At 33.0% G+C, this 27,605-nt stretch overlaps 1 protein-coding gene across 1 annotated transcript in view; it reads left to right on the top strand.

Moving 5' to 3' along the window:
- Window positions 1-27,605, top strand: part of LOC108563685 (X-linked interleukin-1 receptor accessory protein-like 2) — a 38,773-nt gene continuing 11,168 nt past the window's right edge. The window contains exons 1-3 of the mRNA XM_017922430.1: window positions 1-426; window positions 20,422-20,603; window positions 26,821-26,916. Coding sequence (XP_017777919.1) covers window positions 215-426; window positions 20,422-20,603; window positions 26,821-26,916 — 490 coding nt within the window. The 5' untranslated portion in view covers window positions 1-214. The remainder of the gene's footprint in view (window positions 427-20,421; window positions 20,604-26,820; window positions 26,917-27,605) is intronic.

Genomic DNA, 27,605 nt, shown 5'->3' with positions numbered 1-27,605 from the left:
TTTCAAGATTCACTTCAGTTTGACTGCGAGTGCTAGGCGGAGTAGTCGCAACGCACCGAGACTCGAGCGAGGCTTACGTATTTGAGCGTGCTATGAGACACTAGAAATTCCGACTCCTGCAGCTAGTAGTGTGTATATTTCTATCTTATGTTTGTGATGCTAATAAACTACAACAGCTCGTGATTTCCATAAGAACTCCTTCCGAATATTTGCAATGGCGTGCCGTGACATCGTGTCCAGATTATTCCTGCTTTTCGTGCTTTCCAGAACGGCCCTCTGCATCGAGGACGACTGTTCTATAAACACTTATAACTCAAGTAATGGATACATGCAGTTCACTAAAGAGACAACTTTCGCAGAATTCGCAATCGTTGGCAAATTCAAAGGTCTCCACTGTTGTGCCAAAGGATACCGCAGCGTTGAATGGTAAAACAAAAGAACATCTTCTGTAGCATTGCTAGCAACATCTCCATCAACCTTTCTCTTCCCCTCAGTATAGATATTATGTATGGCCATTATTGGAATATAGTAGTATATTTGTGAATGAAACATGCAAGTGCATGTGCATTTCAGCACCCAAATTAATGTAAATGCATATACTTAAGTCGAATGGTCGGTCGCGAGCCTTCTCAATGGCTTAAGCAGTTTGCATGCAACTGAAGTTGGGAATTATGCCTCTCCTAAATGCCACAGCGATGCAATAAAATACATCGAAGGTTTATGTGGACGTGTATATTTGCATGGAATCCATGAACTGTAGAAATTCCAACACTTCCATCATCCATGAGCATCTTTCCTAATTTATTACTAGCGCCTACAATTTCAAAGTGTTTGATTAGCACATTCGCGCCGCTCACTGAACACATAGATAATCCATTATTATGACCTCATATGGTGAGATTAACCCATCTTCGTTATACCGAGTGCAGTAGTTTCATGATGAATCGGTATTAAAATATTAATTCTTCCTGCTAAAGGAATTCCATTAAACGCAAATAAATAACGCCGCACACGTTTCGAGTATAATTTTAGGTTGATGCGCACTTGTTCGAACAGAACAGAAAAGTATGTAATTTAATGGAAAACGGGCACTGGGTCGAAGCAAAGTATGTGCTTTCCGATACTTCAGTTACCATACAATTGGATCGGACATTCTGCTAGGTCATAAAATTAATAGTAATACAAGCAAGCTTACTCATCCAGAATCGTCTAAAACTAAACAAACAAAATAGATATTCTTGTAAATGTAATCATGTTGTCTGTTAAATAATCTATTTTTCAATATTAAAAGCTTTTAATCACAGTAACTGTATACAAATCATTGATTAAAATACATTTTTCTAAATATCCATAGCAGTATTGTAAACACTTCCAAGAATATCTATTCATTCAAACTAATGTTTTCCGGCTATGCACATTTCCTACACCAACATTAAGACATCATTATTTTTAATACGATTCTTCTAAATATTCTAAATTTATTTACCAGTACTTAAATTATCCATTATATTTCTATACACATATTTATGCTTAATAATATTAATATTAAAATTGGGATATCATTTAATATTTGAGATATTTTTTTGTAATATTACGTGATTGTAAATATTTCATTTAATTTATTAAATCATCGTACAATGTTTACGTTTTCCATTTTTATTGTATTGTATTTACACAATGATGCTCACGGATTGAATCATCAATACATTTATACAATATTAAACTAGAATTTGATTCTGGGAATCTATCTATTTTTAGACATTTGATTAACAACTTGTAATGTTTTTATCTCGCTTATCGCACAAACATTTCTTATAGCAATAATTACAATATTTCTTTTGCAAAACATAAATATAAAAAATGCATTTATTTGATTAACCTTTAACAAATAATTATGTTTATTGTAAGAATAATATTTATTCAATTATAACAACATTTGATTCATGATTAACCTTTAACAAATAATTATGTTTATTGAAAGAATAATATTTATTTGTAATAATTATAACAACATTTGATTCATCTATATATTATATTTTTATGTTATTATCTAATTATTTATTTCATTAAAAAACTATTGAATAATTTGTGTTTAATATTTAATAAAATTTTAAAATAGTTATTTTAAATAAATTAATTTGTATATATAAATAATGTAATGTTACAGTATTTCTCATTGTCGTTAGATATATTCAAAAAACATATTGTTTTCGAATTAACCACGCGTATTAATCTACAGATAGTGGCTTGTTTTCCTTCTCTTGAGGTTCCTTAGATAATATTTTCGATAATTAACGTAAATTGTTGTGACATGGGAAAATGAAGTTTACCATCTCACTGTTGCTAACGAATTCATTGGCAATGCTTCAAAAGTCACGTACGCTTGAAAAAAAATCTTTTAAATTTCGATCGAAAGATGTCTCACATTTGTTTCACTCCGATCACTCTGACAAGGAAGTGCCAAATCCGTAATAATTTGTTCGAAAGATGATTTGTCATTTAAACTTTTGGCATTGCCTCAAACTTCTGACGTTTCAAGTGAAGCTAATGTTTATGCTTTCCGCAGTTGCATCTTTCTTGTATTATTTTTATTTTGTGATGAAGCAGTTTGAATAAATTAAACCCGGTGTGAATTCGTTCCCAAGGAAGTACTGGAAACATTATGTTTAATGGTGGAGACATAGTTTCGAGGCTGACACTTGAAACGTTCGCGTAGATAAGGGATGTTATGTACAAGAAGCTGCTTTCTCAAAGGAGTGGCCGCGCAGTGCCGGCGTCTGCAAGAAATTTACCTGCGAAGAAACAGAAACACGTCCGTTCATGTTCCGAGCCAGCGCTGAATCATACGGATATTTGGGATTTTTGTAGACCAAGGTCGAACCTGGGGAAAAATCCAATTTGGTTACCAATCGATTAGCGGCGATGTACTTTTTTGCTCTTTCACGCAACTGCGAATCCGTGATTTAATCAATTTCCGACACATCAAATATATAAAAAAGAACTGTCGCTAGAGAACAGCGAAAGTCGAGTGTGTATGGGAGTAGTTAAACATTTAAATGCTGAATAATTCGCATGTAAATGCGTTTATTTTCAAGTTTAAGTAATTTCCGGAATCGACGAAAGAAATGCGTCATTCTTTCCACTACATCTACACAATTTATTCTGCGGTTTTATTGTTTAAAATATAATTATAGTTATAGAAAAATTACTTTCATTATTTATAAATATGTTGTTATACTAAAATTGAATAACTATGATGAAATGATTAAATTTTTAGAAAACTCTCGAATGAACAACGATAAGTTAATAGACTTTGAATTGATTTACAAGTTTGTATGTAATGTTTTCAACGAATCTAATACGAATTTACATATTGGAATAATATAAATGCATTATACTATAATAGAAACATTCAGAGTCGAACGTTTTAACGATTATGTTTATCTGGAATCTACGATATTTCCATGTAATTGTTATGGATTTGATTTGTTTCAGAGAAATATTGTAAACATTCATATAGGATAACTTAATCTCATACTGACATTGCTTATCACTACTTATTAATTGAAAAAACAATAGCTATAATTTTAATACTAGATTCTACTTCAACTATATTATTTCTTCATATTATTTAAATGTAATAATAATAATACATTATTTGCAACAATTATACTATTCTTTACATATTTATGGACAAAAAACTCATTGTAATATCAGAGATACCGAAATATTGTATAAAAAATGGTTTTAAACAATTTTATTTTAGAAATAGCTCAAAAATTTGATTTTCTAATAGAATGAATTATAAGGAATTTACGTAAAATTATTCCAAAAATCTCTAGGACATGTTGCGCATGTGAAATTTAGCTAAAAGGAGAATGTAACTGCTTTCGCAATGAATACCTGTCAGATGTCTCATATATATCATCATACTAGTTTGGATATGTTTAGTTTAAGAAAGCCTTGTTAATAATATTTCTAGTAAATTCTAATAACTAAATAGGTATTAGATATTTTCATGCAATTAACATTTAAATTACATATATTAATATTGTTTAATAGTTTGATTGGTACAACAAATTATATTTTAATTTTCGGTCGAAAGACGAGGTGCAAAATCCGTAATAATTTGACATTGTTTAACAAAATTAAAATGATTTCACTACACATTTATATAATCAATTTAGGTAAGCATATACAACAAAGAAAAGGAATGGAACCTGTTCCGCCACTGGTACAGGCGCAGTACTTTGGTAGATATAAAATTTAGATGTCTGAATGAAATGGAAATGCTACCCAGAGGTTGTTGGGTTTTAGCTCTTCCTTCTTGTTTTTTTTTGCCCAGTTCGGTCCTGTTTTTCATCTCCGACGTGCACCTTTTTTCTCTTCAAGTCGTTAACAATGCAGAACTCGGCTCCGGGGTCGCCGTAATATCTTTGACCAGTTCTTACATTATATGATCACAAATTCCTTATCATCCGACTGCATAATTTAAGTCCGAGAACCTCACAGACTCTCGACCTACCTCACATACACACGAATTAGTCAAATCGTTATCGGATCCTCGATCTTATCCGACGGCTGCAGCCAAAAAAAAAAGAAAGGCATAATTAAAACATTATTACAAGCGCAAACCCATGGTATTACATGGATAAAAGTCTTGTTGTTGAGTTTATCGCCGACAGGATTAGCAGAACGACTGCAGGTGATATCACCGGCCAATTATTTACAAATCGCATCTACATTAAACATAACCAATTGGCTAAAGGCTAATACTCATCCGCTTCGTTCGACGATTGTTCAGTGCGGATGATTATTGCGCAACGAATACCGTAACCAAATAATAATGATGATGATGATAATAATTTCACGGAATCGGCAAATCTTTATCGAAATATCTCTCTCGTCCCAGATAGAAACGCTTCCGATGACATACGCTATTTCACGAAATTATGCAATAAGTTGTTTTAATCTAGTTTTCATTTGTGCGATTGCACACGCTCGATTTCTCAGTAAACCGAGTGCTTCTTTTTACCTTTCTTTGTTTACTAAACTTGAGGATAAATGCTTTAAGAACGCCATACAAAAAAATGAACAACAAAAAAACATACCGGTGTTTCGTAATTTCCTGAATGGATAAGGTACACACGGTAATTAGTTCTAGAGTGGCTTTCGTAATTGCGCTTACCCTCATGCACATCATGTTCGAGCACACGAATTACAACTCTGTGACATTTTGTGGACAGTGAGAATGAATATTATTATTAATTATTATGTTGCAAATCGATATTTAAGTGAAATAATCTAAGTTCATCGCGAATTTTGAATTTACGCGGCAAATTTATAATAATGCGCGCGATTAAGTGCGACTCCCGCCGCCGTTCGACGGCCTGCTGCCATTTGTCATTGCCTCGAAGAGTAGGATTAATTGGCCTGATTTCGTGTGAATTATAAAAGAAAACGGTAAACGAGATCAGGGCAAAAATTAATTCGGAGAATTTTCGTGTAATTTAATAATTACCACCGTCGAGTTTCGTTCATTTCTTTCTCTCCTTCGAGTTTCCTCTCCTTTCCTCCTAGTCTCGTGCTTGTCCTTCTGCTCTTTGCTGAACTGTATTTATTTGTAATCCTGTTTCTCTTCTCGACTTTGTCGTAACCGGCACGGCACGCCGAGAGTTATTAACTCAATTACGGTGACTGTAAATAGTGACGAAATGTCCTATAATTATGGCAAATTGCATAGTTTGAAGAAGAACATATAAAAAGAAAAACTACCAAGCACATGGTGGCGAGGAATTCAAACTGGAGTTTATCGCGATTTTCGGATACACAATTTATTCGTTTCGCTTCAAAACATCCCTTAAAAACGTTCGTATTAATGCATATTATTTTCACAATCGGTTAAACGTCCAATTGCAACGTTGTGCTATACAATTTAGTAGACATCTGGCTACTCCATCTCAGCTTAAATTAAAACAGTAACCACATACACGATATATATCATTACATACACAATTATACATTTAACATGTTCACTTTGAAGCGGAAGAACAGTTACCAAATATTTACTTTCTATAAAATTATTATTACTCAATTATGCACAATAAAATATTTAGAAAGGACAATGACCGAGAATAAAACGTAATTGTTTGTAAATCAAAAAATAAATCAAGGTTCATTATACATTAATTGTGTGAATTTGTCATCCTTCTACAAGAAACAACTTCGGTAGTCAATATAGTTACTAGACTATAGAAATAAATGAACAAATAATATTTTATTAGAAATTGTACCTTTGACTTCATTATTATTTGATTTATGTAGATTCGTTCAATTAGCAGAAACGTAAATAATCATTGCAAACATGGAAAATCCTAATATTTTTTATATGCTAATTGGATTGATTTGTATGCGTTATTGCTGGAATACAGCGAGCGACATTGGTTTCAATTAAAATCTATTATCGATCAATTTAGTTATTTAGGTCGGATTTTTTTTTTTTTCTAAGAAATAATTTATTAATTACATTTAATTGGCTCTCGTTTCTTCGTAAATACATAATAGATACATGCTATTTTGTAATTGTTTCGTTTATCATTTTTCTAATCATATTATTATAAAATCGATATTTTATCCTAATCGTTTGTAAGACTTAACTGAAATACGAAAAATGCTTATTTAATAGTAAATATTTAAGATTTAGTTAACATTGAGTTAACATTAAAAAAAAATGTTTAATACCAATTAAATCGTGAGATTAAAACTTTTTATAAGTCATTGACATATAAATCAATGAGTTTGATTGAAACAAATTTAAATTCTCGCCATATACAATGAAGTTACAAAGCTTTATTAAAGCGTAGTGTTATTCTAACTGCAAGCTTTAATATTATTCATTATTTCTAATTGTTATGTTATAGTATAAAAAAATGTGTTTTATTGATAAGGTATATACGCAACGAAATGACATGAAAATAGCTTATTACGTAACAAATTATATTGCAAATCAGCAAGTATGTCAATTAAAGATCTGCAAGTAAACTAATTAAATCCGTTCTATAGGAAACCTCGACGCGTCAATTTATTCCCTCCGCCAATAAAGTACGAGCATTAATACGGATTAGAGAAATTAAGTGTATATTATTGTTGGGTGCAGCATGTGCAGGTTATTAGACCTATGGATTTAATTAATAATTATAACGCAGACTGCTGTGTTTAGCAGAATGCATGGAATTCGTTATTTTTATCTACCGAATGTCGCTGCTGTTTTCAAGGCCGGAATAATGATGAAACGATACAGCTAGATTATCTCACTCGATTCGAGTAGTATCCAAGAAGTACTTGCTGCGTGAAAGTAAACATATTATAAGCAATTCTTTCTTTCTCCTACTTGGAATAATCTTAAACCAACACCGCATGCATAAACAAGCTTGCCACGTCATCATTGCTTTTTCGTCGCATTCTTTTGATCGACAAAAAGTTTATAAAAAAAGAACGTTAGTGCCATCTCCAATAATAATATATTTCGGTAATTACTTTACCATATTTTCAATAATATAATGAGTTTGCAAATAAAGAAATTAAGTGAATGACTCAAAATAAAATAAAACATTTTATTTTTTTTTTTACTTATATTGTGGAATTGCATAGCATTGAATGTAAAAAATATGTTTTAAATTATTTTAAAAATAAAATTATAATTGAATTGCTGTTTGTTTTATAAACATGTTGGATGAAGTAACTCAATTATAAATGCAACATGTATACAATAAAATTTCGATATTTTAAATTGAATTTTTTAGTTCTATAAATATTCGTTTGCAATGCTTTTACATTTTCAGCCGGAGACTGACAAAAAAAAAATAATCAAACCTCCTATGATTTATTGTGACATTGCATCTTTGTAGATTCGAGCGTGGGGGTGAGGGATTAATAATACTCTTCGATCCCGAAATTCGTTGGCCTTTGTTTATGGTCAGTATACACAATAATTACACGTTTAGTGTTTCATTTTCCTCGTACCACGTGTGTTATTAAGTCCGCAGATCCATTTGTAACCTGTTTGCGGGTTTCGTAATTGGCCCGTCCGAAATGCAGACGGGTTAAGTATTGTCTCCTTTTTCTCTTCGGCAATTCACTCTGCGCCTTCTCCTTTCTTTTTTTAACCCTTCCTTTTTTCTTTGTTTTCGGGTCTCCGCCGATCTTGTCTCCCTCTTGTTCCATCCACGTTTCCCATCCCATCATAAAGCAAAGATAAAAGAACAACCGTGCAACCTTAGCCTTTCTTTTTTTTCCACATTCGGCCACACACATGTATATGCACCTCAACACACACTTTTATGTATGTGTGTGTGTGTTTATGAAAGCGGTAAGATATTCCGTTTCCGGTTTTTAGGTATGAGAAGTGGTTTTCCGTTCGCATCGATTGCCGCACCATATTGACAGTCCTATCACGTTTACAGTTTGGTGACATTTACAATGCGCCGCGACATATGATCCCATGCACACTCACATTTGTTTTACTTTGTTTGCAAGATTTATGTTTACCTATGGCATTAATCCCGAAGCCGACAAGTTTTCTTTCTTTACGAGCTGCCTCCTCCTCCTCCACCTCCTTCCAACCTTATGATGCCTTTGCATTTTTAGAGATGCTGCGATTCATAAAATAAATAACATCTATAAATAATAAATTTCTAGATTCTATTGCAGTTTCTCGGAATGCATAGTATTTGAAAATTAGTTGATTCAGATTTGAAAAGTTTCATAAAATATAAAAAGCATAGCATACTTTACTTGAATAAATTCAATAACAAGTATTTCTTAATATCACTAAAATTGATAACTGTGTAATAATGATTTTGTTATTAAAAGGTTTCTGATATGGAAAGTTTCATTAGTAAATATGAATATTAAGTTAATCGAGCTGGAGTTTGTTTGCTTAGCAACATTGAGATTCATAATGTATATAAAGCTGAAGTATTCGACATAACATGAATTCCTGTGTGTAATTCACTTCCAGAAGCCATATAAATTACACGAACATAAAGCGAATATTTCTCACACAGGGGACATTTCAAAATACATACAAACGTGTACACACATAGAGACAAAGGTGGAAGACGGTGAACGGTCGCGGAAGGAAAGGGACGCACGAATGAGTAAAACTAGTTCTCTTTTGTGGCAACGAATTCCCGCTCGTAATTACCTTTCTGGTGGAGACATTCTTTGGAGAAAATCGTATCCCCGTCGTCTCGGCCCAGCCACCGAGGATCGCGCCCCGTTTTCACATCATTACCATTCATATTGAAATGTAATCAATACCTCTTCTCGGAAGTTGTAAAACCATCAATATGCACCGCATATAATCCAATTCACTACTGTCGGACAAAAATTGCGCACAGAAGTCGGTCCTTGAATATTTCATCCATCAAACCCACCAACGAATAATAATAATCATAATAAAACGGGTAACGTAATTTCATGCAAAAATTGCCTTCCCCGAAGCGGACGACGATAAATTTATACGTTTTATTGTTTTCAAGTTATTACTCTGTTCTACTACCGCTTTCCCAACCATTTGATTGCAAGAAAATTATTACTTGAAGACTTATATTTACATATATCCGATTATTCTATTATTAGACTGAAACTTTCAGCAATTCAAGTTATGAAAAAAAGAAACAATAATATTTTTATTTCGATAATTCTATCATTTCATTTTTATTCTAATTCCAGCAATTGCAATTGAGAAAAAAATGTTAGAAAGTTTCCTATTTCCATATATACGTTATACTTGAAAAAAAATGTAGATGAATGAAAGAACAAGGAATATGCGACGAAAGAAATAGGAACAAAAAAAAAAACGAAAACGAGTTAGAAGAATGCATGTATTTCAGTTTTGTTAGAACAATTCCGAGATTAGTTTTTGGAATTAGAGTCTATGTGTGGTTGGGACTTGTTAGAAGTCAGCAAGGGGTACCTGCTGTAGTTCAAGAACGAGATGAAGAGATACGCGCGAAGGGTAGGTTCCTGGAAGTTGTCGGAACTTTTTCCATTTCGCTCCTGACAGCATGTTTGTTTGATATATAGACATCGTTCTCGGGGAACTGTCAAAACCTGGGAGGTTTCTCTTCTTTCACACGCATACACAAACCTCGTTACCCCTCTGGAATATAGAAATAAGCGTGCGAAACGTATGTGCCATTTCCGCTATTGTGCCCTAAGTTTTCTAAAGATTCCAAAAAAGAAACCCTCTTCATTGAATTCCCATACACATATTTCACGCTCCTTTACTTTTGCGAAAACATTGTTCAACCACCGAAAAATCTAGTCTATTGTGTTTCATTCTTTACTTTACAACTGCACAATATTTTTTGCAATATATTTAATAGTTATTTTAGGCTTTTATGATACATTTCGAAATGTTTTATTCCATCAATTTTGATTCATTAAAAAATAACAAGCACACAATAACATCATAGTTTGCGACATAATTAATATAATTATAACATAAATTTGATTTATTTTACCTAATGATTGGTATTTTGCTAAATAATTCAAAGAACCGAAAACAATGGTTGGAGAAATATGTTTCCGAAAACTGAGTTTCTATTTTCTTAGAATTGCGGTTTTATTTCACAAGGATCTAAGTTGACCACATCGTCATTATTTCTTTATTATTTATAATATTTGTTATTGAATTTATTTCGAAATTTATAATATTTACTAATTTAATTATAAATAGTTTGGAAACGAGAAATTCTATTGGTTTGTTTTGATTATTTACTTAAATCAAAGGGTTAAAATAAATATATTTCGCTTTCATCGTTTAGATATCAGAATGGATGTGAGAAAGAGAGAGAGTAATGATAGGATAGGAGGAACGGTTGAATGAAATCGAAACCGTAGATATAAATCTCGACTGAGTCGGGGGATCCGAGGAGCAACTTGTCACTGTTTTCCCCTCTTCGACCATCCTCGAGCCTCTGCCATCAATTAATACAGAGCGATATAAATAAAAACGGTTCGAAGATGGCATTTTGTGCAATTGGAAATAATTGAAACAGAAAGGAGAAGCAAAACGAAATGGGGAGAACGTGCATGCGTCTAGATGGGAGACGACGTTTAAGGAGAAGCCGGAAGTCGTCGTTCGGTTTTTATGTGGGGCGGAAATGGTTTTTCCTGCAGGTGAAAGGAAACGATTATGCTTCTTACGGGAGCGTTAAAAATATGTATGTCGATTACAATTTATCGATGATGATATAACCTAAAACCCTTAAACCTGAACGGACACGTAATCGCCTTGCTTTCGCCTACTTCTTCCAAGTAAAATGATATTCTAGATGTCGTGAACACCTGCCTACCAATATCGCATTTATTTTGTCGAAACCGCAAATACAAGAAATATAATCGTCTCACGCTACTAAAATATGCAACAGTTTTCTCGGTACAACCGCATGTTCATGATGCTCCAACAAATCTATGTAAACCGATAACCATCAAAACAGTGACTCACTAACGACAGATAAGATCGCAGTAACATTTGATAATAAATTACGCGATATTAGCTTGGTAACTCTAGTTCTAAAATTATTTCATAATCGAATGTTGGGCAAGTACATTGATCGATTGGTATAGACAACAATCTATTTTTTATAAGATAGACATACGTGATAGCAATTAAAATCTTGTACTAATTAATAATATATAATGTTCATTAATAATAACAAAATATTATTCAAATAAGTAACTACTAACTGTAAAATTATTTGCAAGTAATTTGAAACATATAAAAAATATATTTGAATTAATTATAAAGATATTCAAACAATCGTAAATAATCTACTTGTTAGTAAAATCAGTATTAAGCTTATTTTTTATAATTAATTAGATTCAACCTACACAACATGGCAATTAATTACAACAATTAAAAGTGAAAGTTTGAGCTTCATTGAAATACATCTTGTAGAAATCGAATGTTACAATATAGAATTGGAGAACAAAAAAACTGACTTAATAATTTAGATTGAAGTCAATTTAGTTTAATTGTCATTAATACTTGTTCTAGTATGTAAACTCGTTTAAAAGGAAACATTTCCTTCGATAATGTTGCTAATAGATTTAGTTAATGTACTTTCAGCTGTTGATTGTAAAAGAAATAATTATACTTATTTTTTCTTTCAATTTCCTTAAATTGATCAACTAAATTCGTGTAACTGAAATTAATGAATTCAATATTTATGGATTCATTCATTTGTTTATATTTGAATATAAATTAATTGAAAAAAAAGTGTATTTTTTCTTTGAAAATAATTACTTTAATGAGAAAATTAATAATTTTTTTTGTCATTAAAATTTATAATGTTCAGAAGTTAAACAATAATTTTGTTATCGTGTAATGAAATGTGGTTTGACGGGAAGATGGTAGTGCCTAGCTAATGGCAAGACATCATATTTAAGTAAAAGTAAATCATTTCAAACAATCCCGACATAAAGAGGGTCAAACGAAAGAGCCAACCAACACTAACGTCCATGGCAATTTCCATGAAAGCGCGGTTTTAACAACCGCACTCGCACTTATATACTGACTGAATTGCATAACAGCCACCCGACGCGACCGTTGCGTAACGGCCGGTAATGTTTTTGCGTGGAAAAAAATAGGAAATGTCTATTGTTCGGTCTTCTGTTTTCGCCCATCTCGAAGGATCATCCTCTCCTTTCCTCGCATTGCGTTGTTGTAACGTTGTTTATGCAATTGGTCGTAATTTGCAGCGCACACCGCATGTCCACTACCGAAGCCAAGTCATTCAGCAGAGTGTCAATAACAATAAGTGTTCTTGGAAATCGCAATTAATATTAGCTTCAGCGGCATTCGCGGAAATCGACAGGAAATTCGCAGTCCGTTTGTACGAACTGCATTTATCCCACATCAGAGAAGAATGCGCCTCGAGAACATTTGATCAAAATTGAATTACAATCCAAATCGAATATAAAGCCACAGACTGGTTTATTGAACCAAAAATCTAATTACAAAACCCGTACAATTTTAGTGGTTTAATTAAATTTACCGTCCGGTGGCTTTAATTAATTTCACCGGATGCAATCATGCTACCAGAAAACAATTATTTTCTACAAACTAATAGGTTCAGTTTTCGTTTTAACATCGAAGTTTCATTTAATTAAGCCGAGATAAATGAATTAATTACTCAAGTTATCTTAGATTATTTTTTAATTGAAACCTAGTTATATACAGAGTAAAATTATATATGCATGATACATGATTCGACGAAATAAACTACTGTAAACATGAAACATGCAAATGCGGTTTTTAATTAATTTAAGGAAATTCTAAAATGTTTTCATAATGCTTTAAATAAACGCTTTAACGTTATTAAATCTCAATAAACACATTTTAGCCCGATAAAAATGGTATTGCATTCACGTACAAAAAAATATAAAGGCAATGATTAAAAGTGACTTTTGACATTTATATTAAATGTTTAATTTAGAATATATTATGCGTTTTATATACGACTTTTAATTTTTTCAGCAGCCTTTGCGTTAAATTATACGCGAGTGCGTTGTTAATATAATAACAATTGTATGATATTTAGTATTGCTTTTCAAGACTTCATATCATTCTTCAGAATAATCACATGAATTTGGAAATCGATCAAAGTGTGTTCTTGTTGAAAACAACAGTTGGATTGTTAGTTTAATGAAATGCTATGATAAATGTAGGAAGTAGAAATGTAATTCAAGCGAAGTTGAAAACATGACATTTCGATTAAATAATTTTTCGTTTGAAAGGACAGAAAAAAGGCTCTGGTCATTACTATCTTCCGTTCGGTTTGGAAGAAGAAAAAAAGACGAAGAGTGCCGTGTAATTCCAGTGTAATGCCGTAATGACGTTGTCAGAGGGAAGCAGAGCGTAAAGCGATTTTGATTTAAGAAACGTACAAGTTAATAAATGGCACCACAATTGCGGGTCTCGCCATTTATTTATTTATTCTTCTAGTCTTCTCTTCGGGTCCTGTTCTTTTTTCGCTTCCATCCTCTTCTTCGTTCATCGTCGTCCTCTTTTTTTTATTTTCTTCTTCTTCCTAGTCGTTTCGTTGTGCTCTCCGTCCGTATCGCGTTCTTCATGGATGGAATAAGGCAATGATATTCTGTAACAGTTAGTCCAAGAGTGCATTATAAAAGTATGCGCGCCAATAAAAAGCTGCAGAGGCTCCTGCAAAAGGATGTGAACCAACAACCTGTTTACAAATGTGAACGGTGTTTATTACGAGCGGACAACTGCGAGAGGATTATATCTGGTCGGTCTCCAATTCACTTCATACCAAATACCATTGATCTTCTCGGAAACTCCACTTTTACCCCCGATGGTCCGCCGTTCCTCTTCTCATTTTTTTTATCGTTTTATAACGAGTCGAGACAGAGGAAGAGTTCATAAATCAATATGTGCTTTTGAAAATAAAAAATGAAATGAAAATAAGGATGGAGAGGACGTGGAACGTCCCGGGGCGGAGGCATCGTTTGCTCCTCTCTACCAGATATCTGCACGAAACCTATAATTTCCAGTTCAATATTTTTACCTAGGTCCTTTCGATAGTCGTCCGCTCGAACCGTTTCTGTCAGCATATGCCCAACTCCTCCTTCTCAACCAAATGTATTTTCACAAATTCCTTTTATTAATTCAGAACGAAAGAGTTATAATTTACTAGCTTCGATACAAGGTATAATTTCTACAACAAACGACTACAATAAATAATGCACAGAATATATTCCTTTTCATTTTATTTAATTTACTAATATTTCCTCGATTCCCATTGGATTGATCCACTTAAACTAATAACTTTTATATATCATCACTGGTAATTCTTTTTAACATCCTATATTATAATATTTAATTAATTATTAACAAACAATATTTATTGGTAAATTTGTTACATAAAAATTACAAACCAAGCTTGAATCAAATCTTAAAAGTAGACTTGAAACGCTTGGGCCGTTTTGACAGGAGCTATTAGATTTATAGCTATCAAATTTGTGTCGCTCTCAAGGCTATTTTAGTATATTGTGGAAAGAACAGTTAAAAAATATTATTTTCGAAACCTACCTGATCTTACAAATAATAAACTTATTACCAAAATTGACAAAAAAAGAAATCCCTAAATTCGAAATTTAGTTTATAAGTTGTAAGGTTGTACATCTACAATTTTGTACACATTTTTATAGCTCATGAATCATGACTAATTTGGAAAGTGTTCCATTTACAGCTTCTCGAAATACGTCCAAAAATATGAATTCCACCGAGTTGACTAATAACATACATTAGAAGTGCAATTCATATTTCTTATTATCGTTAATATGAATTCACTTGCGATGTGCGAATGATTTTCATGGAACTCAAACAGACTTATGCAATTGTTATTACTATCCGAAAATATGCTTCACTTGCGTTGATGAGTCATCGGGAGCAGAATGTTACAGAGATTTAAGCTGCTTTCAATATTCTTTAATGTGTTTCAATGACAGCCAAATTGTTAAAACATCCATAATTTTCATCCTTACAAAAATAATCAGCTTGCTGATTCTCAAAGTATTGACGTATTTACTAATAAATATATATTAAACAATAATAATTTCTATTTTAATAATAATAATAATAATAATATCTTTTGTTTGTTTTCTTTATAATTTTTCTTTCACAAACAATTAACAAAACAATATATCTTTATTAACTAACAACCACATAAACACTATTTTCTTTGTTTTTCTTTATATTTAAGGAATTTGCTTGCTTCTTGTAATTAACTTTTTTTTTATCTTCATGCAGAGTATCAAAAAAATATATTTGTTTAAAATTAACTTGTATAATGCGATTTAGAAAATAATGGTTATATTGACTAGATTCCATTGAAGTAATAACAGTTTAATTAGTTTAAAATTATGATTAGACAAATTATAATTGACTCAAGACTAATTAGTGAAACATGTGATTAGAGTCGCATATGCAAAAAAAAACTTGAGATATTTCACTTCTATAATTAGATTAATTTATGAGAAGACAAAAAACATGCACGTGTAATTAAGAATAGTAAATAGTTTACACCGCTATTTTTTCATGTTGATTGCGTTATGTAATCCGAGGTTGTTATTACTTTCATGTCCGTTTGGTTATAGCAATTTTCATATTTCTTTTGGATTGAGTCCAATATTGTTCGTTGTATACTGCTTGTCCCTAAGCGTAGACACAATTATTGCTTGGTGACCATTTATTTTCCAACCTTCTCTCTTTTGCATATCGCTCATTCGCGTTGACGTTTTCCTGGGATCTGCTATAATCATAAATGCCTTTTGTTTAGGTGTCCTGCACGTCTGGCATCGCGTTGCAGTTCCATTAATCACTTGAAAATATTTTAAGACATGCTTTTGCACAAGAGTGGACGGTGTTGAGGCTCAAGCATAAACAATGCACACACATACAAGAAAGAAAGAAAAAAGGCGCAAATCCGGGACAATGCACAAATGCATTAACCTTATTTTACACGTGTAAGGATGGAGGAAAAAATGCGAAACCGGCGACAAGAAGCACGCAAGAATCTCGGAATGCATGTGTGTGCATGTGCAAGCAGCCAGCCAATCGCATTTACATAAATGCTCTGCGTCTGTTTCACCTAAATTTTCAATTTAAATAATGCCGTGTAATTTCTGCGGTTAAAGACACGTCGGTGTTTTGTTTTTGTTCCTTTGTTTTCCTCCCTTTGGCTGGAGGAGGACACTAATTGCTAAATAATACAAAAAACGCGGTGCACATGTAGAAACATATGTATGTATTTGCATAATATGGCATGGGCGAGCTTCTCCGGTTTTCCGGTTTTTGTAGATTTGCAATGTTAATTCTTTCCTCAGCTCCAACGAAATGCAACTTGCCTATTAATATTTATGATCATACCTCTTCAGTTAAATTGTTTTCATCCCACCTGAAGAAAACTAGATGACAAGTATCACGTACAAGTTGATAAAGTACTTGTATTTATCAATGAAATGTGCTCAATTACTTACATTGCACAGGACTGTTTATTTTTGTATTCATTAATGGATTTCTCCATCTTCTATTAATTTTGAATCATCAGTTTATCATAATTAATTGCCAATTTAAAATGCAATGTACACGACTTTATAAAATGCTAATAACCTTTGCAACTCTTACATATGAAGAAGTATATTTATTATAAATTACTATTTCATGGTTTAAAAGAATGTAGAATGGTTGAAATAGGTATTTTTTAGATGATAACCAATTCTAATTCCAATTAGATTTCTCTTTGAAATAAGCTTCGAAATGTCGTACATTTCTATCATGGAAACGATCAGTCTAAAAATGTTGCTGTAGTTGTTTGACAGATAATTGTATACTTGTATGTATATTTATAAATTAGTGACATTATTAAAAGTTTACATGTACAAGTTTCCAAGTAAAAGTTACATGACAAGTAACGCTTTATTGTGCGAAAGTTCGCAGCTGTTACTCAGAAAACAAGCTGAACTGTAATATTCCGATATCAATATTTGCGGTTTGTGTACAAAGTAAAATTTGCAAGAATTGATAAGCGCGTACGTATATTGGAACTGCTGGCGATAAGAGTTTTCCGAGAACGGCAAACAAGTTGAACAGTCTTTTTCGGAATTCGCAATCGAATCGAGTTTTTGGCGATTGCAATTAAGTGTAATTAGTGTAATTGCGGCGGTGCGAATTCGACTTCAGCGAAATGGTTCCATTGTGTTGAGCCCCGTAATTTTTGCCAGAGAACGACAAAAAGAAGAACATCATGGTCCTAAATGGGTGGAAAGAGAAGGAAAGGTAGCGACAGAGAGCAGGTAAAAAATGAAGAGAAAGAAAGAGAGAGCAGGAAGAAACGTGCTTCGTTTTGTGTCTTTCGCAGCGACGACACAAAAAGATGTCGTCGGTGTGTAATGAGTTAAAGCCGAGCTGTGTTCATATGAGTGTGACAACTTTTTTCCCAGCATGTTACCGTTTGTCACTCGCTCTGCTCCGCGTGTCTGTACTCAATATTACATAACAACTTCGGGGAATATATCGCGGATTATAGGCATTTGTGTAATGACATCTAGCGGGCTCGGACACTTCACTAGTAATTGCTCATGGATTGAGCGCTTCCGCAAAAGGGCGAAATCCGATCATCCAGTAGGGAGTATACTTCACGATCAGCAACAGCAGAGACAACAAGGACATGACCATCTGCACAACCCTTCTCCCGTCTTCGTACGTGGGAATCGCCATAATTAGACGCTCTGTTTCGCGCACTGAACACGCAGCGAACCTTGATTTCTGTTACAACGGCAACAACAACAAAAAAAAAGTCCATCGCATTTTTCCATATTACTCTTGATTATTCCTCGAAGGATTACATGCACTTTTGAATGCATATTAGCGCAGCCTAATGAGATCCCCCTCCAACTCTACGCCAACAATGAATATTCATTTAACCCTTTTTACAAGTCAATTTTTGTCACGATCCACTTAGAATTCAATCTTCGTCCGCTCAAAATCCGTCGACACAATGTAATTTTTTTTTGAACGGACATCCGTACACGACTCTCCCAACTTCCGGCTCAAAGTTTCGTTGAATTTTCCTTTCAGTTCATTCTGCCAAAAAAAAAATGAGAAAAAAAAACTTTTACTCCAAACAGACAACTCTCATTCGCGGAATCATTAAAAGGCCGCTAAAGAAAAATATGCGACTCATTTGAGCACTAAATTTCGAGAAATAATCATTGACATTTTACATCACCTAAAATAGATTTGAAACGCGCACCAGGAATAACGAAAATACTTTTTAATCTGATGAAACTTATGATTACTTCCATTAAAGTAAACAGCAAATGCATTTTAGACGGCTATGGTTGTGGGAAAGTCCCCGAAAAGCAGGATGTCGTTTGTTAAATGTTAAGAATTTTACGGAGCGCTTTGTAATTGTTCTCGCATTGCGCAATCGTTGCTGACTGCATCGGTTATATTATGAGTTTTTTTTTAATCGCTTGAAGCTGCGCGTCTCTGGAAAAGCATGTGGATTGTAGCTCAAATATTTGCCAAAGAGATGAGGACGATCCACCTCGTCCTAACATGGTCTTGTCAAATTCAATTTAATGTATTTTCTTGGCAAGCGCCGCCGTCAATATTGACAGTTCCGAAGAAATTCAGAGGCGCAGTTGAGGATAGTTTGGTCTGTCTTCACGTGTCTCTTCAGATGGCGCGGCGCGTCGGGAAATTCGAATACGCCAGTACCGGGAAACGATAAATCGAAATTGCTTTTTGATTACATATTTCCATATTCGATCCAAATGGAATTATGTAATGGCGTTTGGAGCTTCCGCTGTTTCCACGAATGACATCAATGTAAACGGCGATATGCGTTGCACAGGATGGAAACCAATATTATTTCTGTTGAACGATATACACACACATTTAGTTTTACATTATTTAAGTCTTCCGAAATACATTTGTGTATATACATAATAAAAAATGTTACTGTTCCAACACCATTGAACAATACTTCATGCTTTATTTATATAATAAAATACATTGTTACTGCCTTTAGTCTCATAAATTTGGTTTGTATCTTGAAAATCGAAATCATTTTATAGTCAGAGTAATACGGGTTAATAATCCTTAGCAATTATTATAAATATATATATTTATTTTATTTTTGTAATCTTCTCTATAAAGCCTTTCAATTATTTTAATCATAAATCTAGAGTGGCGCGCAATCAAAACTTTATAGTAGCATATGTTATCTTCCGAATGACGTTTTTTCAAACATAGTGCTTATTTTGCAGTTCATGTCAGGTCTATTGTAAATTTCTGGTTTTATTCATAAATGCAAGGATAATTGATATCGCCACTTTCAGATTAATCGCACTTATTCAATATAGTTCATGCGCCAGCAAGGCCTCAGATAAGAGACTAAATTGATTAATGGTCTTATAATGATCGCTCATGATCATTAATTCTAACCACATCCAATTCCACTCCCTCAATTCTCATTTTGCCTAAACTATTAACACCTATTTTTGTATGTTCACGATGCTTAAGTAGTATTATTTTCAAGATAATTTGTAATAATAATTACTTTAATTTTGATAAGTTAAGTTATTTAATTTAATGTACTACATCATAATTAATTCAAGGAATAGTTGAATTAGGTAAAATTGTAGCGTGTCTATAGTAAATTGCATCAAAATAAATTTGTTTTTAATTTTATTTATGACATTATGGATTATAATAATACTGTCGCAGAATATAAGTTTTGCATCAAACCTATCTACTAGGCAGTCTATTGTAAAAGGTATACTTTTGATTCTTTTTGGTAACGGTTTTGAAATTTGTTTCAGGTTGAAGGATGGTAGATTGTACCCATGGTCGTCATCCGTATCCGGGTTGATCCTATATCCGGAAAGCGCTAACCAGACCATCTACACGCAGACGATAACGGCGGAGGATGCAGGCAACTACACCTGCCTGTTGCGCAACGATACCACCGTATACACGCACACGATCCAGCTAAGAGTTTTCGGTAAGTGCATGGGTGGAATTTGCGAAAGTCGTGTGGGCATATAAATTAATGTAAACCTCGTTACAAGGGCCCAGGTGGCCGCCCAGCGGGGGCGTCATGGGTTTCATGGAAAACGCACGCAATCCTATGCACAGGTGCGCGCAGAAATTACAATCGCCGTACCACAATTTCCTTTACTTATTTCATTCTTTTTACACACAACATTTTTTTTTTCGTTCTTCCCTTTTTTCTTTCCACGTTATTTAGCAGTGTATGCAAATTGCATTTAATTTGCATTCTCTCCCCAACCTCTCCACTCCCTCTTGTTTGTATTTTGTACGTACCCACCGGTAGCCTTTTCTTCCGTTTTGTACCTCCTTTTTCGAATCGAAAATTACCTTTTGTCGCTATGCCCATTGTGCTGATACATTTGCGGTTCGTTCCTTCCGTTCACTTTAAATATGCACGTGGCATGCAAATTAGCCCTCCGACATACCGTGTACGATATCACATGTGGCCCCATTTTTTTTACTCTCTTCACTCTACTTTAGCTTATATGCACAATTCTCCACGTTCTGAGGGTAGAGACATGTGTCACGCACAATCTGCAAATGTTTCTTTATTCACTGGAATTAGTAATTGAGCTCGCTTTCAACGGACCAAACCATATTTATGATGTGCGAGCTCATAAACTGCGGAAACCTGATGATTGATGAACTCAAACTTCCCCGAATTCTGCTTCCATTTCCCTTAGAACAGTGTCCAATATTTTATCTCAAAGAAATGTATATGTTACGTAATATGTTTAATTAAGAAATTCTTATGAAATAACTATTAATACTTCGTATTATCTATATTTAAAAAAAACTAAATTAACATTGTATATATTTTTGTTCAGCTGTTGAATATAATTGAAGGTAGTCACTGTACAGAAAGCAACGTTTTTCGAATTCTCAGAATTGATAAAAACCGGAAAACTTGGGTCTAATTTCACAGATTGTATCAAGTGTGAGCTATTCCTCTAGTGTAGAATGTCATACAGTTGAATCGCATGATATAAATGTTACTTTACACAGGAAATTATATTTTCTTGTTACCATTTTTTAGAATGCAAATCTCGATACCAATATTCAGTTATATTGATATTTAATATAAACTTGTTAATTCATTTTAATTAAAAATAAAATGATAAAATAATTAAAAATAAAATGATTCGAGCGAAATAATTAGTTATAGCAAATTACACTACTTGAATCAATGAATAACTACACATTACAGTGATTTGTAGGAATAGTTCCGATTCAGCGTTTAAACTTTTTATAATATAATAACACGGCGTGCAGGATTCGGAGAAACGATAAATTCAATTTAAGTTCCGGTTTCCAATCGACGTTTGTAAATAATTTTTTATATACATTTCAACACAAAAACATTTGTAACATTTTTATGGAAATAGTTAAAACACATAGTTCAGCGATATGATTTTCGTAGAAATGTTAATCAACTTTTTATAGAAATATACGTTGCCTTCCTGTGCCGTAAAATTTCCAATAATTGTCGCAGGTATTGGATTTTCCCCCCGTCCTAGTTGAGTTACGTAACTTCTGCAATTATTTCCGGCTTGCAGATATATTATTCTAACAATGGTGCAGCAGATTTTATCTGATGTTCTTGCTTGCATCATCCTCCAGGGGATTTTCCTATGACACATTATTCCATAATTACTTCTATAAAATACACATCGCGATTATTATTTGAATATCTTTCAATATTTCCCTGTAATATTTCATATCACATTTATATACCCACTACAAAATTTAATATTTAAACATACTGAAGGAATGTTACAGTCTAAATAAAAATACTAGAGAATAAATCAATTGAAACATTGTTATTATTGCTTTTAATCCATCGTGTTTGATGTGCTGTATTGCGTTGATTGAGTAAGAAAAAAAGGAACACCAGAAGCGTTGCACTCGGCCATATTACATTCATTATTATTGATGTTCATAAAAAAAAGTAATGCCTGTGTTTACCAACGGAAATCCATTTAAAATGCAATTATAAGAACAGTGTATTATCGTAAACAATGGTATTTTCATATATTTTTTACTGAGGACAATTTCATTTTCTACTGAATTGCTTGTTGTGATTGGTAACACTTAACAAAACGTCTATTACATCTTTCAAATTATTATATTACTACATTTTACGAACATAAAAATCTATAGAATTAACAAAAATATTGACTGGAAACTAATGTAATTTATTAATTGAATTTATATACAATTTGATTGAAACCTTTAATAAATAGTTTTGAAACATTGACAATTGGATTTTACTTCATAAATTAGTAAATTATGACTCATTATTGAATGAACTAATGGTTTAATTATTTTTTGTTTGCAAAACTTGATGATGAAAAAGATCTGTTATAAATACCATTAACACAAATTAAACTTAAAGTTTGGTATATGTTTTATCAATTATTATGTTATATAAACGAGTGAAAAATATAATTGTAATTACATAATATAGAAATTACTTTTGTTAATTTTATAAAAAATCTTACTTCTGTTACATCATTGTTAATGAATTTTATATGGAAAACAATTAGTTTATATTAGTATACTTCTTACCTATTGTTGAGCAAGTTGTCATAGTTATCAGTAAATTCCACCAACGTAAATTCAATATGTAATAGTAAATTAAAATGAACGTAAATATATTATATCAGGGATACATTTTCTGGAATGAATAAATACGATACAGAATAAAATTTTGTAAAAGTTGTCTTGCAAACCATAGTTATATGAATGACCTCAATACTTGAGGTGCAATAAAAACGATTTTTCTGTCATGCATTTGATCGGTGTGTACAGAGCCTGCATAATACATTGAAGTGTTGCCAAGCCAACAGCTAAAATATTTATCGGGTAGTTTTGGTGTTCCCGTTGTTCTTGTTTCCGTTGGGAGTGTGGTGTGTGCAAATGGTGTGCGTTAATCTAAAATCGATGTGTCCGCCCACGTCTGCATTTTGCACCACATTTTATTTATTCGGCTCTATTCCCGCACACGCAAATGAGTCCCATATGCATTCGACAAATTTCTAAAGCAGATTTCGTTTCTGGCCTACGCACATCCTGCTCAGCCTGCGAAACAATGGCCACGTGTGCAGCAAGCAAGGTGCTATCCTGTATATGCATGCACATATCTTTGTCTCTCTCGCGCTCATTCTTATTCTCGCCCCGAGATTTATTTATTATCAAATGTCTTTGTTCCAAACGAGAGGGACTGAAAAAAAAAACTCGCAACTGGTCCAACCACACACAAATGCAAACCGAGTGTTAACTACTACATGGGTTTTAATCAATGAAAGCGATTGAATTATATTTGCATGAATAATATATGAAACTACTACATTGAATGGGAATTGTGGAGAATGCGTGTGTGTTGAGAGAGAGAACTCTAAGTTCGTTCTCCTTGTGAAACCCGGCATCATAAATTAAACATTTCCTGAATGTCCTTTACCAAATATACATGTGATTTTGTGCACCTGCTTCCACGGCAGATCCATTCAGAAAGTCCGGTCTCTAATTAATAGAACTAACCAATTAATTGCATTATGGTTCAGAAATTCTCATGCGCTTTACGCGCTCTCCAATTGCTTTACTTTCAGGCAGTGCAGTGTAATTAAATGTTTAACCTAAATTGAAATTCAGTTCCGAGAATCCTATCTCTCTTAAACGAAACCACCCCGATGCATACTAGCGCATCCTTATACGCTTCCACTATAAAGTTATGGTCTTACATAAAACCGCTAATTATAACATACATTTTAATTAATTTCCGGAATCGACTTCACGTAACTCTTTGGAAATCACGCAGATTGTTTAATTGTAATTAAGTTTCATTTAGGCATATGCAACGCAGAGGCGTGTCTGCGGGGGCCTCATCCTCATTGTTCCGATGCTCCTACTAATTAACACAGAGCCAACACACATCTCGTCGTGATTTGAAAATGAGCAATTATAAGGATCGTTGTTTGTGTCAATCACTTTTGCTTCCAGGAGCATTTACATTCTTAATGGGATTCTTTCATTATTTCTTATCCGGTTGCGTCTAAAGAAGTGAAGCAAGAAAAGGCTTTATTCATTTAAATAATGAAGTTGGAACTGTAAACTGGATAGAGTTGGCAGCTAACCGTGACGGAGCAGAGAACGAGCTTCAAGCTACTGCACTAGTCCCATTCGACATTGCAATTATAAATTAATTAAGTCAACGATATTTTAATTGCATCGGGATCATTAATTTTTTAAGAGCAATATATACATTTTGATACTAATTGTTTATCAATGAGCAATGACTTTGATTTAACCGTAATAATTTTATAAAAAAATATATAAACTGTTGGATTGTCTATTTACTATTAATTTTTGACTTTGTTGTTATTATGTAACATATTTATTGGCCACATATATTAAGTTTTCAAGATATACATAAAAATACAAACAATCGATAACAACAATATGTTTCATATGTTTGCTTCTAAACTCAAATCACCAAGATGGCCACGAATTTTTATTTCCCACAAACAAATTAATATTTAATATAATCAATAGACTTGTAGTGGACAGACTAACTTGGAAAACTATACATTTTCAAATTAATCATTCAAAAGATTACACTGGCAAATAATAATAATAAAACAAGTACAGTGGAACCTCGCTTAACGAGCTAAATGAATTATAAGAAAATGATTCGCTTAACGAGCGACGTTTCGCATAACGATGAGATGAGAAGTCCCGGATTTCGCGTCTGCTACATAATTTTTAAATCTTGTTTACTTTGTATTTTTGACTATGTTTCACTATACGAGTAGAAATCCGGAAATTTTCTTAAATCCATTGATTTAAAATAATAAAAATAAGGTGAATAATCCCGATTTCATCTTTGGAATTTATTAGTTGAGAATTGTAAAACGTGACAAATTTATATTGGTTTTATCTATTTTTATTATATGATTTAATAGAACGTCAAAAGTTCATTATATTTTCTAATATATAATATATTGATATGGTTATAATCGATAAAAATATTTGTTTCATTAATTGAAACATCAGTTACATCATAAAACTTCATGCACGTTGCTATTAATGTCTGCATCTTATTGTCTCGTTTCCTTTTCGACAGTGTCAATTAGTGTGGCTATAATCGTCAGCTCATTAGTTTGTTGTTTATTACGGAATTCTTGCAGTAGCCGTGCATTGCAATTATGTGTATCCCCATACCTGATAATTATTTTATTCCGAGTAATAAATCATAAACAAGTAATCAACTTTATCGGGTAACGTTCGAAGTCTTCGCTTTTACCAATATAGTAAAGGTACATAAATGTTTCTGACTGTAATTACAGGAACGATACCAGGCCAGGTATTTCTGTGAACTGGACATGTATCGACGGCATTAATGATTCAAAAGCGTAATGTTTCAACGGACGCTCGCTCATTTGACAAATTACGGACGGATCAATAGTTTTTGATTGATTGTTAGAAGGCATGAGAACACATTTGCAAGATGACTCATGTCAGTAAACGGAAGAAAGGTATCGAATCGAAATGAGGCGCATGCAGATGTGATGCAAACGTGTCCATCTGGACGAATTAGTTTTATTGTTGTACCCGAACGTCGGGAGCATTAGAGAATGCATATAAATAGCACCAAGAAAAAGATTTAATTGGAACATAAATGACCCGAGGCTATCATCCTCTTTTATTTCGTTTTTGCGTTTATAGTCTCTATTGTGGACGTCAGCAGCCATGAAATTATTATATTGTTGATTTGATGGGCTGAAGTTAATTATGTCCATAATTGCAAACGCCGTAAGAATGGTATCTCTCGCGTGGTGAGCAATATTATTTTTCCAGGTATTCCGTCAAGCTCTCCTCCGGATCGCAATTTAACTTTAATTGGACGTAGTTCTAAAAATACCCGCAGCCTCTTAGTGTGTTGTCAGCCAATTGTATTACAAAAAAAAATATGAATTGCACGATGAACATAAAAAAAAATGTATATATGTAGTATAGAGTGCAAGTAGTTGTAGATGCACAATGGGAGTGCAGATTGGAAGCCTTCCAAATAAGAAACCTGACGAGAGAGGAGATGTTGTTTGCATGCTTCATTCATCGACAATTAATTGGATTCAAATTTAATTGTGGTATCCGTTTTCGTTTTTCAGACAAAATCCCAGACGATCCGAAGATTACTTACGTGTCGAATGATAAGGAAGTCAGCGTGGGACAGTCCGTCCGCCTCTTCTGCGAGGCCTTTGTTGGTAAGTCTACACCAGAAGTTAAAATAAAACTAAAAATAATCTATCTATTTTATGCGAACTAAAGAAAAATGCAATAATAAACATATGTTATTTTATTTAGTTATATTTCGTCCTAAAACGAAAGGTGTCTTGAAATTATGAAAAAAAATCTTAGGTTGACTGATTGTAAATTAAGATAACGATAATATTAAAATAAAACCACGAACAATAATTCTATTGGATAAATCTGGTCAATCATTATGTTAATATATTTTTGAATTTAAATTCATTTGAACCAGTTGTTGTACAATCGTGTAGCTTTAAAATAAATCTTCATTTTGATGATTGAAGTCAGAATGAAAAAGAAACACTGTTATTATATTTGGAAAACTTTAAGAATGACTAGTCTAGACCAAACATTGTTTATAAATTATCGCACTTATGTATACGATCAATCAAAACAATATACCTTCAGCCATTAGCAGCGTATTCTAAGGAAAATTTGAATTCCAGTTGAGTAAGGTAATTAACTATATTTGTTGTTCAAAAGAAAACAGTAATCTTATCTGAAGTGCTCCTTGATTTGTTTGTTCGTGGCAATTATTCAAATACTACGGTCGGCTCTCGTACAGTTTCTCCTTTTTTCTCTTGCATTTAAATCAGTTTAAGCTTAACACTTGTTAAGTGCATTTACATAAATGCGTGTGTTC

Source organism: Nicrophorus vespilloides, unplaced genomic scaffold, assembly GCF_001412225.1.
Source record: "Nicrophorus vespilloides isolate i.1.1-1 unplaced genomic scaffold, Nicve_v1.0, whole genome shotgun sequence".
Taxonomy (NCBI): domain Eukaryota; kingdom Metazoa; phylum Arthropoda; class Insecta; order Coleoptera; family Silphidae; genus Nicrophorus; species Nicrophorus vespilloides.
Note: the sequence above shows the minus strand (reverse complement) of the source record. Positions and strands in the feature narration are given on the sequence as shown.